Source organism: Danio rerio, chromosome 12 (assembly GCF_052040795.2).
Source record: "Danio rerio strain M-AB ecotype USA chromosome 12, GRCz13ab, whole genome shotgun sequence".
Lineage (NCBI taxonomy): Eukaryota > Metazoa > Chordata > Actinopteri > Cypriniformes > Danionidae > Danio > Danio rerio.
This window is the reverse complement of record NC_141032.1, coordinates 32,117,145-32,132,617: the sequence shown is the minus strand read 5'-3', so window position 1 is coordinate 32,132,617 and position 15,473 is coordinate 32,117,145. Positions and strand designations below refer to the sequence as shown.

The window sequence follows — 15,473 nt, the reverse complement described above, 5'->3', positions numbered from 1 at the left end:
TTTCAAAGCCTTTCACGAGACCTTTACAGTTTACTGACCGCATGTGTATTAAAAACAATAAATATAAATAAAGACGTTAAAAGACCTTCTTTAGTTTGTTTAATGTAAGTTTGTCTTTGTCTCTTGCATGTCTTACAGCCCTGTTCTATATGTTTATCTATATATATTTTTCTTTTACAGCTAACCAGTACAACAACAATGCAGAAATGATACTTGGAGAGCACTTCTTCTTCGTTTTTTTTTTTTTTTTTTTTTTTTTTGGGGATGAGCAAAAGAAAACGTTCTCACTGAATGTACAAAGAGCACACTTGACACATACTGGACTGTGGTATCAACCCTCAAAGTTACTTCTGGATTTCATCACTAAAACGTAAGTCATAGTTCACACAACAGAGGTGAAACACTAGCCAAAAAAAAAAAAATAATAATAATAAATAAACATGTTAGAAATCAAGCATAATATTTGGTGGCCGAGAAAGCTTAACATGCTGCAATTTAAGAAAACAAGTGCAATTACAAAAGACGCCAGCAAATTAAGAAAAGATCTTCATCTATTTGCAAATCCTCACATTGCAAACACATTGAAAAACGCACTGCATTTTACCACAATGCAAACAAATGAACAAAATGTGCTGCCTTTTTTCACAATGCAAACAATTTATGAAAGCGCGTTTTTGTAAATTGTTAGCATTGTAAGAAAATGCAGCAAGTTTTCGTAAATTGTTTGTATTGTCAGAAAAAGCAGCACATTTTCTTAAATTGTTTGCATTGTCAGAAAAAGCAGCACGTTTTCGTGAATTGTTTGCGTTGTGAAAAAATGCAGCACGTTTTTGTAAATTGTTTGCATTGTCAGAAAATGCAGCACGTTTTCGTAAATTGTTTGCGTTGTGAGAAAATGCAGCACGTTTTTGTAAATTGATTGCGTTGTGAGAAAATGCAGCACGTTTTTGTAAATTGTTTGCGTTGTGAGAATGCAGCACATTTCCGTAAATTGTTTGCGTTGTGAGAAAATGCAGCATGTTTTCGTAAATTGTTTGCGTTGTGAGAAAATGCAGCACGTTTTCGTAAGTTGTTTGCGTTGTGAGAATGCAGCACATTTCCGTAAATTGTTTGCGTTGTGAGAAAATGCAGCACGTTTTCGTAAATTGTTTGCGTTGTGAGAAAATGCAGCACGTTTTCGTAAATTATTTGCGTTGTGAGAAAATGCAGCACATTTTTGTAAATTGTTTGCGTTGTGAGAATGCAGCACATTTCCGTAAATTGTTTGCGTTGTGAGAAAATGCAGCACATTTTCATGATTTGTTTGCATTGTCATAAAATGCAGCGTGTTTTCGTAAATCGTTGGCATATGGAGAAAATACAGCACATTTTAATTTAGAGGATTAGCAGCACATGTGCTGTCAAATGGATGAAGATCATTTCTCAATTTGCTGGTTATTTGCAGTTGCATGTGTTTTCTTAAATTGCAGCACGTTAAGCTCTCTCGGCCACCGTAATAATATGGTTATAAAACAAAGATGGTATTTACAAGTAGAGGCAGAAATTCTCAAAATAAGGAGATTGCTCTCACCCTTGTTTCACTGGAGAGGACAAAAACTAAAATAGATTTGACATTTACAAATTTAAACGAGTCCAGAAAGAAAAAAAAGGACAAAAAAAAAAATCCTCTGCCCGTGTGTTGATGTGATAAAGTGTTGTGTCTATCCTGATGTTCGTTTCCCAAACCGTATCATCCGAGCTGGAGCACCACAAAAAGTCACTGCCACTTTGAGGGAGAATGGAGTTTGTGGGCCCTAATAAGGGACTGTAGCAGCAGGTTTTGCTGATAAGCCTTCAAAAAATCCTGTGCACTGCTTGACACTCTTAGTTAGAGTTGCAGGCTTTCCCTTGGCATCAGCTCAGAGGAAATAAATGATCATCTGCAGCACACTAATATGCAGAAGCTGCATCAATCTCTCATTGTCAGTAGTGGTTCTTGCATCTCCATTAATTCCAGTATTCTTTGTCCGATCTTGCTGTGATGGTACAAAAAATGGCACCACATATTAGAGTTCAGGTGACACCTTGCTGACAAAAGTAATCCTAGATGAGCTTTCTGATTGCGTCCATGTTTGTCCATTATCTCCAATAAGTGAGAAAGAAAAGCGGGTGTACCAAGAATAGTTTCATCACACTGAAACACCACAGCGCGCACAGAAACCACTTGCGGAAAAACTCAAAATACAACATCTTTTTGTATGGTACAGAGGCAGCAGCAGCAGGTCTGATCTGGGAGCAGCTATACAGTTTGTGAGGCTGTAAGATGGTCGAGGTGAAGAATTGAGAGCAGAGACAGCAGCAGAAGAACAGTCCAGTCCACCAGACAGACAGCACTAGTCGAGCTCCGAGTGATTGCATTAAAGCTACTGGGGTCATTCAGCTGCTGATCCTGTGGAGAAAGGTCATATTTTGAATTTCAGGCATTCTGTTCTGTGCAATGTCATTTTTTGATTCTTATAGATGTTTTATCAGAAAAAAAGTGATATGTCAAGCAAAAAGAAAGCTACTTTTTTCACTTATAGATGTTTCTAATGCATTGCTTATTACGGAAGCCCACTTAAGCTATTCTAGTACTTTTTCTCAAAATGATCACTTTCTAGCTTACAATTTGCAACTGACATTTGGGACTTTTTTCTTCTGACTGTGATGGATAATATGCAGCATATCTCTTCATTTTAAATCGCACAGGTTTTGTTTGTGTCATCCACACTACTCCGGCATCGTTGATCCAGTTTAGGACTTCTGGTGTTCTGTTTCATTATAGATTAACTGAAACACAAACTATTAAAAACAAAGTCACGGTTATCCACGCTCTTTGACTGGTATTACAATACTTTGTATAGTAAAAGCGTATACACAATTAACGTAAATGGTCATGTATCGTGTTAGAATGACTTTACACATTGAAGTCTAATACTTTCATGTGCATTTATGTATCCGAAAAAAAATTGCCACTTAGACAAACCTTGCACACTGAGTCCAATGTGTTTTAATTAATCCATTCTGAAAAAAAAAAATGCATTTTTAAATCAATTGGAGCAGTGTTGCTTTGTTCTCTTTTCTTCTCCAAAACAGAAAGAGGTATAGACTACATATTGTGTTCATCCAATACTGCATAGAGAGGAAGGAGACTTCAGCTCATTATCAAAGAGCTGCGCTGGATTATCCTGAATGCAAAGTGTAACGGTCAATATGGCGAAGAAAGCCCCGCCTACTAATAGAGGAGCCAATCCTCGATTGCTTGCTGACGATTCTTCTGGGGAGGGGCTGGGACCAGACGTGAGTTTCTGCAGATTTTGTCTGATTCTATTGTTTAGAAATGAAACTAAAGACAGTTGTTGTTTTTATTTTATAGTTGTTTCCTAATATGAAATGACATTGTAAACTTGGCAAATTTTGGAGAGTTTGATGTTTCCCCATTCAAACAGAATGCCTGAGCATACTGGCCGAGAGGCATTTCAAAAATAGCTGCTGAGTGAAATGACTTGCCTTAGAGCAGGGGTTCTCAACCTTTTTCACTTCGGGGCCTACTTCTTTCTCCAATCAATTTTTGAAAGCCCATCTCTCTGACATTTTCTTTAAAATGTTTGTTTAAAATGTATATATACATTATTTTCTATTATCAGCATTTTAGAAAAAAAATATTATTTTTGTTTAAATTTAATAATATATAAAACTAAAATTATAAAATATATTATATATTAAAAATTTTTTTTTAAACACAAATTCAAAGAGAACCACAGGTCAACATGGAGATTGCAAAAGACCAGCTTCTGCTTGAAACTGGACTGAATATCTACAATTAAATATGTACAGTACGATTGAAAAATATACAAACAAGTAAAATACAGTAAAACACCCTAAATCTGTTGAAACGTGTCGATATGATGGCGGTTGAGTTTGTAGCTGGATATTATTGGGAGATCGCTGACAGGATCAGTGAACAGCTCCGCCAGAACCTGTCTGATGCAAATTTATTTGACATTCTAATGCAGAAACAACACTGAGCCTCGCTAGATCCTCCAGTATGCGCGTCCATTATAAAACACTCATAGGACATTCATTTGGACAACTATGTGGATATATTAAATAGTTCACACAAAAATACACAAGGAGAGACTTTCACTTCATGCAGTAATGAACATACTTGCATGTACTAGTTGCAGACCCGATCATGAGACTTTGCGCCGAGTTTGAATCAATCAGAGAACTAGAGTAAGTGCTTTACTTCGATCATTTTAATATAGCATATTAATAATAAAATCCAAAATTTATAGTACAATATTGAGAGTTAATTTTAAGCGATCTCGCAGGCCTGCTAGTGTCAAAACAGCTCTCAAAGTACTTTTTCGGATGCGAAAACAAAATGAAACCCAGTTAGAATGTATACTATAATACACAAGAGCTTCAGAGGCAGTGTGTCAATACGATTAACACAACATGAGGTCGAATAAGTTTTTTAACATGTGAAAAATACGGACGGAATTTACTGATCCAGTGTGCAATAACCTTTAGACTGTATATTGTGAATAGTGTGAAAAATGTAGCGTAAACGGCACCTCAGAAAGTCACAGATTTGAAAAATTTGCAATTGTAAGAAATAAGGTCCCAATTGTGTTGTTTTATAATCGATCTAATTTCTATAACTGTGATTGTATGTTAGTTAAGTTTGTAATTGTGAGAATAACAACATCGTTTTAATTAAGTAAAAAAAAAAAAAAAAACTCATGCTAAATTTTTATCCCATATTATAATGTGAGCATAAAGTACAGTGGAAATCTCTCAATGCGTAAAAAACAACAACAACATAAAGAAGAAATACATTAAATCTGTGACTAAAGTTATGTAATATAATATAATATAATATAATATAATATAATATCGGATAATATCAGATAATATCAGATAATATTCTTATAATGTAATACAATTTATATAATATAATATAATTAATATAATGTAATATTCATATAATATAATATAATATCAGATAATAAATATAATATAATATAATATAATATAATATAATATAATATAATATAATATAATATAATATAATATAATATAATATAATAAAATAAAATAAAATATGGACTTCCATACTGTTGTGTACACATATGGCATGTCTTGCATTCAAAAAAGGCTTGATTACTTAGACACAAAAATGTACAGCAAGCATCTTGTTCAAACAGTCCATAAATGACTGTAGGAATATAGGTGGCCTAAGTGGAAATGTATGACACTTACCACACAAAGAACGTCAAGAGTAACATTACTTTTCAGTTTCTGAGCCTGTAAAGAAAGAGAAAAAGAGGCAGACTGAAAAGTACAGACTGAAAAGTCAATTACTTGCAAGAAGCTCTTCAAGGTTTTGTGTTATAAACCATTTCTCAGACTGAAGCATTTCCATCTAGCAGCCCTCTAAAGCAAGTTCAGTGTGATCTGAATCGAGCGCAGCCTCAATAAAGCACTGTAATTCACCACAGCAAATAGAGGTCATGCGATTCTGGCCTGAAAGAGAGGTCTTTCTGACTGAGATGTAATGTTATGATAATGAGCCCTACAACCCACATGCAAACACCACACGTTTACACCGATGTGGCCGACTGGGCTCTCTTGGGTCCTGCTTCTTTTTAAAACAATGTGTGTTTCATTGTGTGCAGGAGGTCAGTGTGTTTGCATCAATATGTGACACACCAATATATTTTAATACTGCGTTCTGCTATCCAGTTCCTCACTCTCTCTCACACACACACACAAACACACACGCAGAGGTTTGTTGAAACGATAAAGTGATTCCTCTGAGAATCTGGAATATAATAACGGTACAGCACAATGGAGAGAGAACGAGAGCTAATTCTTGCGAAAAGCATTGTGGGATAAAATGATTAATAGCCTTCCTGGAAGTCTATCTGACAAAAGAAACTGTGTCTACTAATAAATCATGATATTGTTATTACTGCAATATGATGAATTGTTGCGCTGTATCTGCAGGAGAGGATCTGGCGCTCTGTATTTGGGGTTTGTTATGAGCTGCAGATTTAGAAAAAAGTTAAACACAAGTTCAGTTTCATGAAGAATGCCTGTGAGGTTGTTGTTTCTTAGAAAATAAAATAACTCATTTTGACCCATGACGAGATTTGATGTTTGGATTTTTGAAGAAACGTTTCTACATTAAGGGCCCTATCATACACCCAGTGCAATTAGGCGCAAGGCATGTTTGGTGTGATTTGTTGCTATTTTCAGACCAGCGCAACTGTAATATTCACGTTTTGCACCACGCTATTTAAATTGCAAATCCATTTGTGCCACTTTGTGGACTCATGGGTGTGCTGGTCTAAAAAAGGAGGTGTGTTAAGGCGCATTGTTGGCGCGTTGCTATTTTGAGAAACCTAAAAGTGACTGCGCCACTGACCAACTAAAAGCTGTACAGGATGTACAGCAATACACAAATATCTTTACATATGAAAACAATTGTTAGATTAAAATGTTACAGAATTATTATTTTATATAACCAATGCCTACATGTTGGGGGGCTTTTTGCAGTTTATTCATGACAATTTGCATTTGTATAATGTTTTATTATTAGAAATAATATTAATTATATGCACATTTATGTTTGTTTAAATAAAAACAGTTTAGATTTGTCCACCTGTCGGGTTTGGGATCACCATATGGGGCATAAGTATAGGATGTGTCTTTGGATGTAACTCTTTTAACTCTATTTTGACCTCACTTCGTTATTATTGCTCATTTATTCGTTTGCTGGAAATTAGAACTTAATTTAGAAATATTTTTGAAACAAATCGTTGCGCTAAACAAACAAAATTACAAAATTAAATATATAAGCTAATGAATGTCTTCAATTGAGTGAGTTTCCACAATTTTCTTGCTCCACGAAAGTAAAGGATTAAAGAGAAAGTAAAGTGGCTGAATGGAGGAGGCTTGTTCTTTATCCTCAGGCTGCAGATGGTCTGTTTAACTGTTTTCTCACTAGTGAAACGTTCAATTTTTCCACTTACAAAGTTCGCTATGTAAACAGCAAATGCGCCATGGTGCGACAAAACCGACTCTTATAAGCAACGGGAGAGAAGACTCTGATTGGTTTAATAGATGTTATACTCAAAACACACCCATAAGTCATTAAGAGAATAAGAACAACCCTGTTAGACCATGCGCTGGGGTGCAGAGTGTATTTTCCCATCCTTAAAATAGCAAAAGAGGATTCCGACATGTCCTTAATGCTGTTGCATCATGTGCTTTAGACTTTGTGCTCAGATCATTAAAAAGAGCCCAAATTCTTTAGTTTGATCAATGTTGAAATTGTGCTATTTAGACAACAAAATTTGTTGTGGGTCTTTACAAAATCATAAAACGCTGTGAGAAACAATTTTTAAAAATAATATTTTTAAATATTAACTTGACTGGCTCAAAGCATATGGCTCATATTTTGTTTTATTAAAATAAATGTTTCATATAATTAAATGCATGTTTTTTTTCTCTAATATAATTTCATAATTTGTATTATTATTATTATTATTATTATCATAATCATTATCATCATCATCATCATCATTATTATTATTATTATTATTATTATTATTAATATTATTAATATTATCATCATTATTATTTGAACAAAAAGTATTAGCATTAGAATGAAAAAAAACTTGTATCAATACTTTTTTCAATCCATTTTTTTTGTAATGTATTTTGTATGGATGGACTTTATAAAGGTTTATAGCAGCTTTATATCTGTATTTAATGTCAGGAGTACATGGAATATATATTAAAAAAAACATTGCTTCAGATATACTTTAATCAAAACAGTTTTAATTAATATTGGGTAATTATGTGTATTTATTGGCACATTTATTGTGTCACAGGACAATGGTGCCAGTTCGCTCACCCCACTAGCTGTAGCTCGGTGGATGGGATAATTAGGAGGCCATGATGGAGGAAATTTGGCCAGGACACTGGGGTTACACCCCTACTCTTTACAAGAAGTGTCATGGGATTTTTAATGACCACAGAGAGTCAGGACTTCAGTTTAACGTCTCATCTGAAAGACAGCGCTCACTGACAGTGTAGTGTCCCCTTCACTATACTGGGCCATTAGGATACACACAGACCACAGGTTGAGCGCCCCCTGCTGGCATCACTAACACCAATTCCAACAGCAACCTAGTTTTACTATGTGGTCTCCCATCCAGCTACTAACCAGGCTCAGAACTGCTTAGCTTCAATGAGTAACTGGCCTTCGGCTGGAGGGTGATATGGCTGTGGCTATGAATGAAATTCATTTAATGACAATAAAAAAACACTTTTCTTGTAGTTCAATGAAAGTGAATGTAAAATGCCTAACAATTACAGCACCTTTAAGTATGAAGCTTATACTTTCGTTGAACCGTAGACTTGCACATCACTGTAATCACTTTCCATTTTCATAACAATGGCTGGAACGCAATTATGTTCAATTGACAGCTTCAGACTATATTTAACCAGAAATAGCCCTTTAAAGATCTGCATCTGTGTGTATGCCAGTCATTTTAGAGCCGTCACATGTGCCAGGCTTGAACTCAGATGTGAAGATATGTTTCCCTAATGGGTGGGTTTATCCTGCTTAAGGGTGTTCCTCGTGTTAATATACCAGCCAATTAGCAGTGACATGACAGCTCTGGCAGTTTGATGTATCTCATTTCTGCCCAGAGGCTCTATGTGTGTGTGTTATCACTGCGGCAGCCCAAACCCATCAATCAAAAGTAAGCCCTCGTCTCACTCCGAGCCTCCAAAAATGAAAGTCATCCTATGCCAAGCAAAGCCTGAAAGCATCCAAACAAGCTGCCGGCTGTTTGTAAAGTCGACGCAGGCTGTGTATCTTCAACTATCTGTGTGGGCCAGCAGCGTCATGTGTGTTTGATTGACAGCTGTCTTGTACTATTAGATAGAGTCAATATGGTGATTTAAATGGCGGTAATATTTGATGTCCGGGAGATATTTTACACTGCTGTTTTTTTATTAGACTTTGCTGTCTTTCAACACTGATGGAAAACTTTAGGATGCTTGTCTAACTTCTGTACCTGCAGGCTTCCACAGAAGCTGTAGAGATGGTCTGCATTGCTGTCGAGGTCATTGGTGAGTGTTGGGTCATCCAGGGCGTTGGATGTCCTGTCGCGTCCTTTTGGGGGGGTGTAGGGGTCAGCTGGAGTGGACATGATGGGTGGTTGGGGTTGCCACACTCCTACATCTGTGCCATTGCCAAATGCCTGGATGGCATTGCCTGAGTAATGCAGAAATGAAAAGAAACTGTTTTTAAAATCTATGATTTTCCTCAAAGTTTCAAATAATGAATTGAATGTAATACCCTAGGAAAAGTTTAATTTAAATTTAAAGGCAAATTATAGTATAGGACATTGAACACAGTTCAAAGGTACAACTTTATACAAGTTTTATCTTTTGAATCTTTTTGGCTCGAGACTTCTGGTCTCATTCACTTCAATTCATTTTTAGACATTAAAAACAGCTCATTCTGCTGCTTGATGTTGCAAGCTGACATTTCCCTATTGTACGATTCTGCTTTATTTGTATAATCATGCAAACACTTGTTTGTAGAGCAAGTAGTTTGATCGTTTTCTGTCGTTTATCATTCCTAGTCATTTCTCTCAAAGAGAGCTGAATGGTAAGTTTTAAAACAATCGCAAAAACGAGTGCACTTCAACATTGAAGAATAAAGTCAATGTCCAGTTTTCTTGAAGCTTATTTCATCCTTGTAAAAACACAGCTAAAAAACTATAGAGCCACAAAATGCCCAAACAGCATTGTGGCTCAGTGTGGTTAGCACTGTCGCCTCACAGCAAGATTCGTCATAGCTGGTTCGAATCCTGGCTGGGCCAGTTGGCATTTCTGTGTGGAGTTTGCATGTTCTCCATGTTCACGTAGGTTTCCTCCGGGGGCTCCAGTTTCCCCCACAATCCAAATACATGCAGTTTTGGTGAACTGGATAAACTAAATTATGGCTGTAGTATATCTGTGTGAGAATGAGCGTGTGTATGGGTGTTTCCCTGTACTGGGTTGCAGCTGGAAGGCCATCTGCTGCACAAAATACACACTGGAATAGTTCGTGGTTCATTTCTCTGTGGTGACCCCTGATAAATAAGGGACTAAGCCAAAGGTAAATAAATGAATCGAAATTGTAGTGAAATTTAAACCACACTGAACTGAACTAAACTGAACTTCCACTCTGAAAACTGGACGGACACCGTTTTAATTTACTAGAACATCTATGTTACACAATATACATGGTGAAAACGCTATAGAAATAGAGATTATTTAAATTAAATTGAATTGAATTGAACTAAACATGCCAATTTATTTTAAAAAATATATATTAAAATCCCTATGATGCAGTTATAAAAAATTTCCTGTGTGAATGTCAAATGTTTCATCTTTTGTTATCAGCACCTGGTTTGATATTAAGAGCTCTTCATCTCTTCTAAGTGTGTTAAAGAGCCACTTAAAAAGCCAGTGTGCTCAAGTCTAAGACCTTCACTTACTCTGTAGTTTCTGGGACCTTTCCGGTGGTAAAACAGGAAGGCCATTATGACTCAACTGTCTTTTTTTTAAATGACTTCGTTCTGAAGAGCACTTTTGACTTAGGAGTCTGTTATTTACATCATGCCGCAGCAGGATAAAGGGCAAGTGGGAGATTATTGATGGGTACTTGGTTAAAGAAAAAGCTGTGTGTATATTAAGTATCATCTATTGACAGAGAAGAGGGTAGGCTGACCTTATTATTGAGTGAGTGTGGAGTTTTTCTTAAAGCCAGAGCAGCAGACTCATTTTTGTCCTAAGGTTTAAAGGACTTCTAAAGCTTCTTTGTGTGCTTACTTTACTGTATTATTGCTTCTTATGACTATTACATTGCTCTCATAAGAACCAGTGTGTGTAAAATTCTACACTACCTGACAAGATTCTTGTTGATCCCAGTTGTAAGAGTACAAATAATAACTTGACTTGTAGTTGATCATTTGGAGAAGTGGCAGAAGGTTGATGCAGAGTGGATGGCAACATCAACAGCCTGAGGTATCAAGACATTTGTGCCGCCAATTACATTGTAAACCACAGGAGAGGGCAAATTCTTCAGCAGGATAGCACTCCTTCTTATACTTCAGTCTCCACATCAAAGTTCCTCAAAGCAAAGATGGTCAAGCTGGCTCCAGAATTGGCCAACCCAGTCACCAGATATATGAACATTATTGAGCATCTCTAGGGTAAGATGGAGGAGGAGGCATTGAAGATGAATCCTAATAATCTTGTTGAACTCTGGGAGTCCTGCAAGAACACTTTCTTTGCCATTCCAGATGACTTTATTAATGTTATCTGAATCATTGCAGAGATGTATGGATCCAGTCATCCAAACTCATGGGAGTCATACACAATATTTTTATTTTAATTATTAAATAATTCTTTTTCCACTGCACCATGACTTTTTATTCTATCCTGTACATTAGTTCTGTTAAGTGACAAGATTTTTGTCTAAGCAAAGTCAGACCTTATTGTCCTAATTAAATAATTAAAAATCAAAGCCTAAAGGAAATATTGCTAATAGAAAAAAATAGAGGAATAGAAACAGAACAAAATATCAGACCGTTTTAGCTAAATATTTATGTTTGAAGAAAGAAAGGTATGGACCGACATGTAAATGAACAAAAGATAAACAATCCCTTTCTGAATCTCAGATGCAGAAAAGCTAGTTCATGCTTTTATGACCTCTAGGCTGGATTACTTTATTGCTCTGTTTGCTGGTTGCCCAACGTCTCTATTAACAAACTTCAGCAAGTACAAAATGAAGCTGCCAAAGTTCTTACCAGGTCTAGTTAGGTCTGCCTGTTAAGTTTCATATTAATTTTAAAATAAAGCCATAAAGCTTTAAATAATCTAGCTCCTATTTATCTAACCAACCATCTGTCTTGCTACAATCCGGCCCGCTCAAAACTCAGGACTTCTCGTAGTACCTCAAACAGCAAAGTCGCGTAAAGGAAGTCGAGCCTTCTCATTTATTGCTCCTAAACTCTGGAATAGCCTTCCTGATAACGTCAGAGGCTCAGACACACTCTCGCAGTTCAAAACTAGATTAAAGACCTATCTTTTTAGCTAAGCATACACTCAATGCATCACTTAGTGGTATGATGCATGAATGTGCCCTACACAGGTTTTTGCTTCTCGTTTATATAAACTAAGAACAGCAGCTATGATAATTATTCTATTTATTCTCTATGTCTACCTGGGGATATTCATCCCGGGCCCTCAGATTATGAAGCACCACTGATTTAATCCAAGGCCAGCGACGAGATGATCCCAAGGTTTCCATAATCCTGGACCAGGCCGTATCCTGAGCACCTGCTGTGGTTTTCATGAGGAGTGAAGAGCATGAGACTGACTCTGTGGACAGACGCGTCTCGCTGACGTCCAGCTTCTCCAGTGCCTAGACTGCACGTTTGGCCATAGGAGAAATGGTTGCGCCCAACTGAGCCTGGTTTCTCTAGAGGTTTTTTAATCCTTCACTTTCGCCAATTGGTGAAGTTTTTTCCTCATCGCGGTCGCCACTGGCTTGCAGGTTCGGGATCTGTAGAGCTGTGCATCGATGGATTTGCTCTTCAGTGTTTAGATAGTCAGTACTAATTATTAAACCACACTGAACTGAGTTAAACTAATCTGAACCTAAACACTGAAAACCGAACTGACGCTGTTTCAATTTACTATGAACTGCTATGTGAAGCTGCTTTGACACAATCTACATTGTAAAAGCTCTATACAAATAAAGGTGAATTGAAATTGAATTGAATAAGAAATGTTCCCATGCACTCTGATGGAGTGTAAAAAAAGCCCTGCAATGACTACTAACTGAACATAAACAAAAACTGATTTATATCAAAACAGGTGATGTGTCCATTAGCATAAATGGATCATAATAGACCCACTGCTGTCTATAATGTCAGTAATGGGCCCTTCGTCATATACAAATGACGACAGGTTCATTACAATCTAGAACGAGCCAAAAAAAATAAAAACTTTACCTCAATGACGTCTTGCTAGACATACAGTAAATTCTCTCTCCTTTCATCCTTTCCTTGTTATACGTAAACCCACAGATGAGGACTTGTCAGATATGAGGTGTGGAAGCGCCATACTTCTATATCATCCGGGTTGTCATCCTAAAGGCCATTGTCTCATGTAGACAAATGCTTCCTCTCTTCTGTTCCCTGTCTTTCTCTCTGCATCCAGTTCATCTAAATGGGTGTTTTTAAATAACCCCCTGACAAAATAACGCATGCTTTCCCCCGCTCTTCCAGACCCATGGACAACTGAGTAATGCTTTATTGCCTTTTTATGTCAATCCCCCCTTCTCAGCCATCCCATTTAAGAGGGATTTCTCTGTCTCTCGGCCGTCAGACTGCCCTGAACCGTACAGCAAAACACAAATCGCAGAGATCAGATTTACTGGTGCAGACTGTGAATGATCACGCAGACGCAACCGAGCGGAATTCAGCTTTAGAGTCAATCTTAATGGCCAAATTCTGTCAGTCAGCGCAGGACGCCATGTAGGCAATGACACGCAGAAGCAGCTGTGAATGAAGATTACTCACGGAGACAACGGTTGTTGGTGAAAAACTCGGTGAACTTGTCACACTCTGCTTTTCCGTTTCCGCTGTTGCTACAGTCACACCAAGGTGACACGCTGATGCCAGGTGCGCGGAGGTAGTTCGGGGTCATCACCGTACCTGTGAGTGAAAATATATATGTTAAAGTGTGATGAAAACAGTCAGTTTCTGAGGCAAACATTAAATTATTATACAGTGCCCTTATTGTGTTTACAAGTTTTCAGATTGTATAGGGGAGAGCGGGGCACAAAGTAACACTTTAAGGTTTTGGCCAAATAATAAACAAAGTACTGGGGTTAGACAAACCATATTTTTTTACTGATAACACACAAGCCTCTCCTACAAATGAGCACTGGAATTATGATCGCCGGACCTACGTATGGTTTCTGTGCAGTATTGCCAAAAGTGCCAGGAGTAAAAATGTTACAATTTACCCCACCCACGGGGCAAGTTTTTAACAGACACAGGGTTAGTTGTAACACATGCATTTAAGGGCAGATTTCACACAATTAATTTAAATTCAGTTTACTTTAAACAGTAGCTATATTTCCCCAGTAACTGGCTCATTTCTTTTTTTTTTTGTTCTACATAGCACAGTATGTTTTTTGTATTTATTTGTTTATTGGATAAACACATTTGAATCTATTTTTATTATTATCCATTATCCATTATTATACAATGCATTTATTTGCATTATTGGCAATAAAATATATATTTTTTTCTATTAAAACAATATTTTCTATAAAAAAAATCATTTTTATTTAAAAAGGTCCCAACATTACACTCAAAATCCAAAAAAATGATTTTGTTAGTTTAATTGATGTCCAACAGTGTATGGCTTAATTGTAACACCCTGTTACAACTAACCCCGCTGTGTCATGTTTTCCTCAAAACTGGCTAGCAGTAACTGTGTTGTACATCTTTCAAAATGGTTTCATCTTTTAGCCTAGAAGACGGTGATTACAACAATATAAGATTTTACTAACATACTTTCACAGATTTTTTTTAAATAAAAAAATATCGACTATAATAAAAAATACTTTTATGCTGCAAAAATGGTTTCTCCTGTGTTTCTCATCCAAGTTTAGCCGAATTTTTTCAATAATTGTCAGAAAGACGACTGCTGACACTGTGGTGAAAACCTCGGAAGCATGCCATGGTTAACCCTGAGCAAATACCTTAAAACTCTGTTACTATTTAACCCTGTGTTACTTTGTGCCCCGCACTCCCCTACTCAAAAAAAAAGAAAAAGAAAAGATGGTTCTTTAAAGGTTTTTCTTGTACATTGTAATAGTTATTGTGATACTGTTTACAACCGTATTGTCCTTAAGAATCCTTTTATGCTGTAATGGTTCTTTATTTCCCGCCTTTTTGTTTTTCAAATCTGTAACTGACAACGCACCTGCAACTCATTAGTTGGCAGTGTCTGAAATTGCATACTTCCAGACTACAGTATGTTGTTGGTTAAAAACTGTATGCGACTTGAGTAATATGTCTAAATTTTTAGAATTTGAAAAACAGTATGTGATAAGCACACCGATGACCTACAACTTCCAGTGAGATTCTGAAATGCGCATCCAATGAATGCTATGCTATCCCATGATGCCGCGCGAGAGAATGAAATGGGAGTCATGTAGCGCAACTGATGCGGGTTGGTCACATTATAATTACAAATGGCAAATGTACACTACCTGAAAAAAGTCTTGTCACCTAAATTTTAACAACAAATAATACCTTGACTTCTAGCTGATCATTTGGTATCAGAAGTGGCTT

The 15,473-nt window shown here is 36.7% G+C and overlaps 1 protein-coding gene and 1 long non-coding RNA gene across 2 annotated transcripts in view; one reads left to right on the top strand and one right to left on the bottom strand.

The window, feature by feature from the left end:
• Positions 1-15,473, top strand: part of LOC147834503 (uncharacterized) — a 755,156-nt gene that overhangs the window by 576,602 nt on the left and 163,081 nt on the right. The gene's annotated exons all lie outside the window — the stretch shown is intronic.
• The window catches only part of gfra1b (gdnf family receptor alpha 1b), a 53,857-nt gene continuing 40,662 nt past the window's right edge, over positions 2,279-15,473 (bottom strand). Inside the window, 4 exon segments of the mRNA NM_131731.1 lie at positions 2,279-2,428; positions 5,287-5,331; positions 9,120-9,319; positions 13,686-13,820. Coding sequence (NP_571806.1) covers positions 2,279-2,428; positions 5,287-5,331; positions 9,120-9,319; positions 13,686-13,820 — 530 coding nt within the window.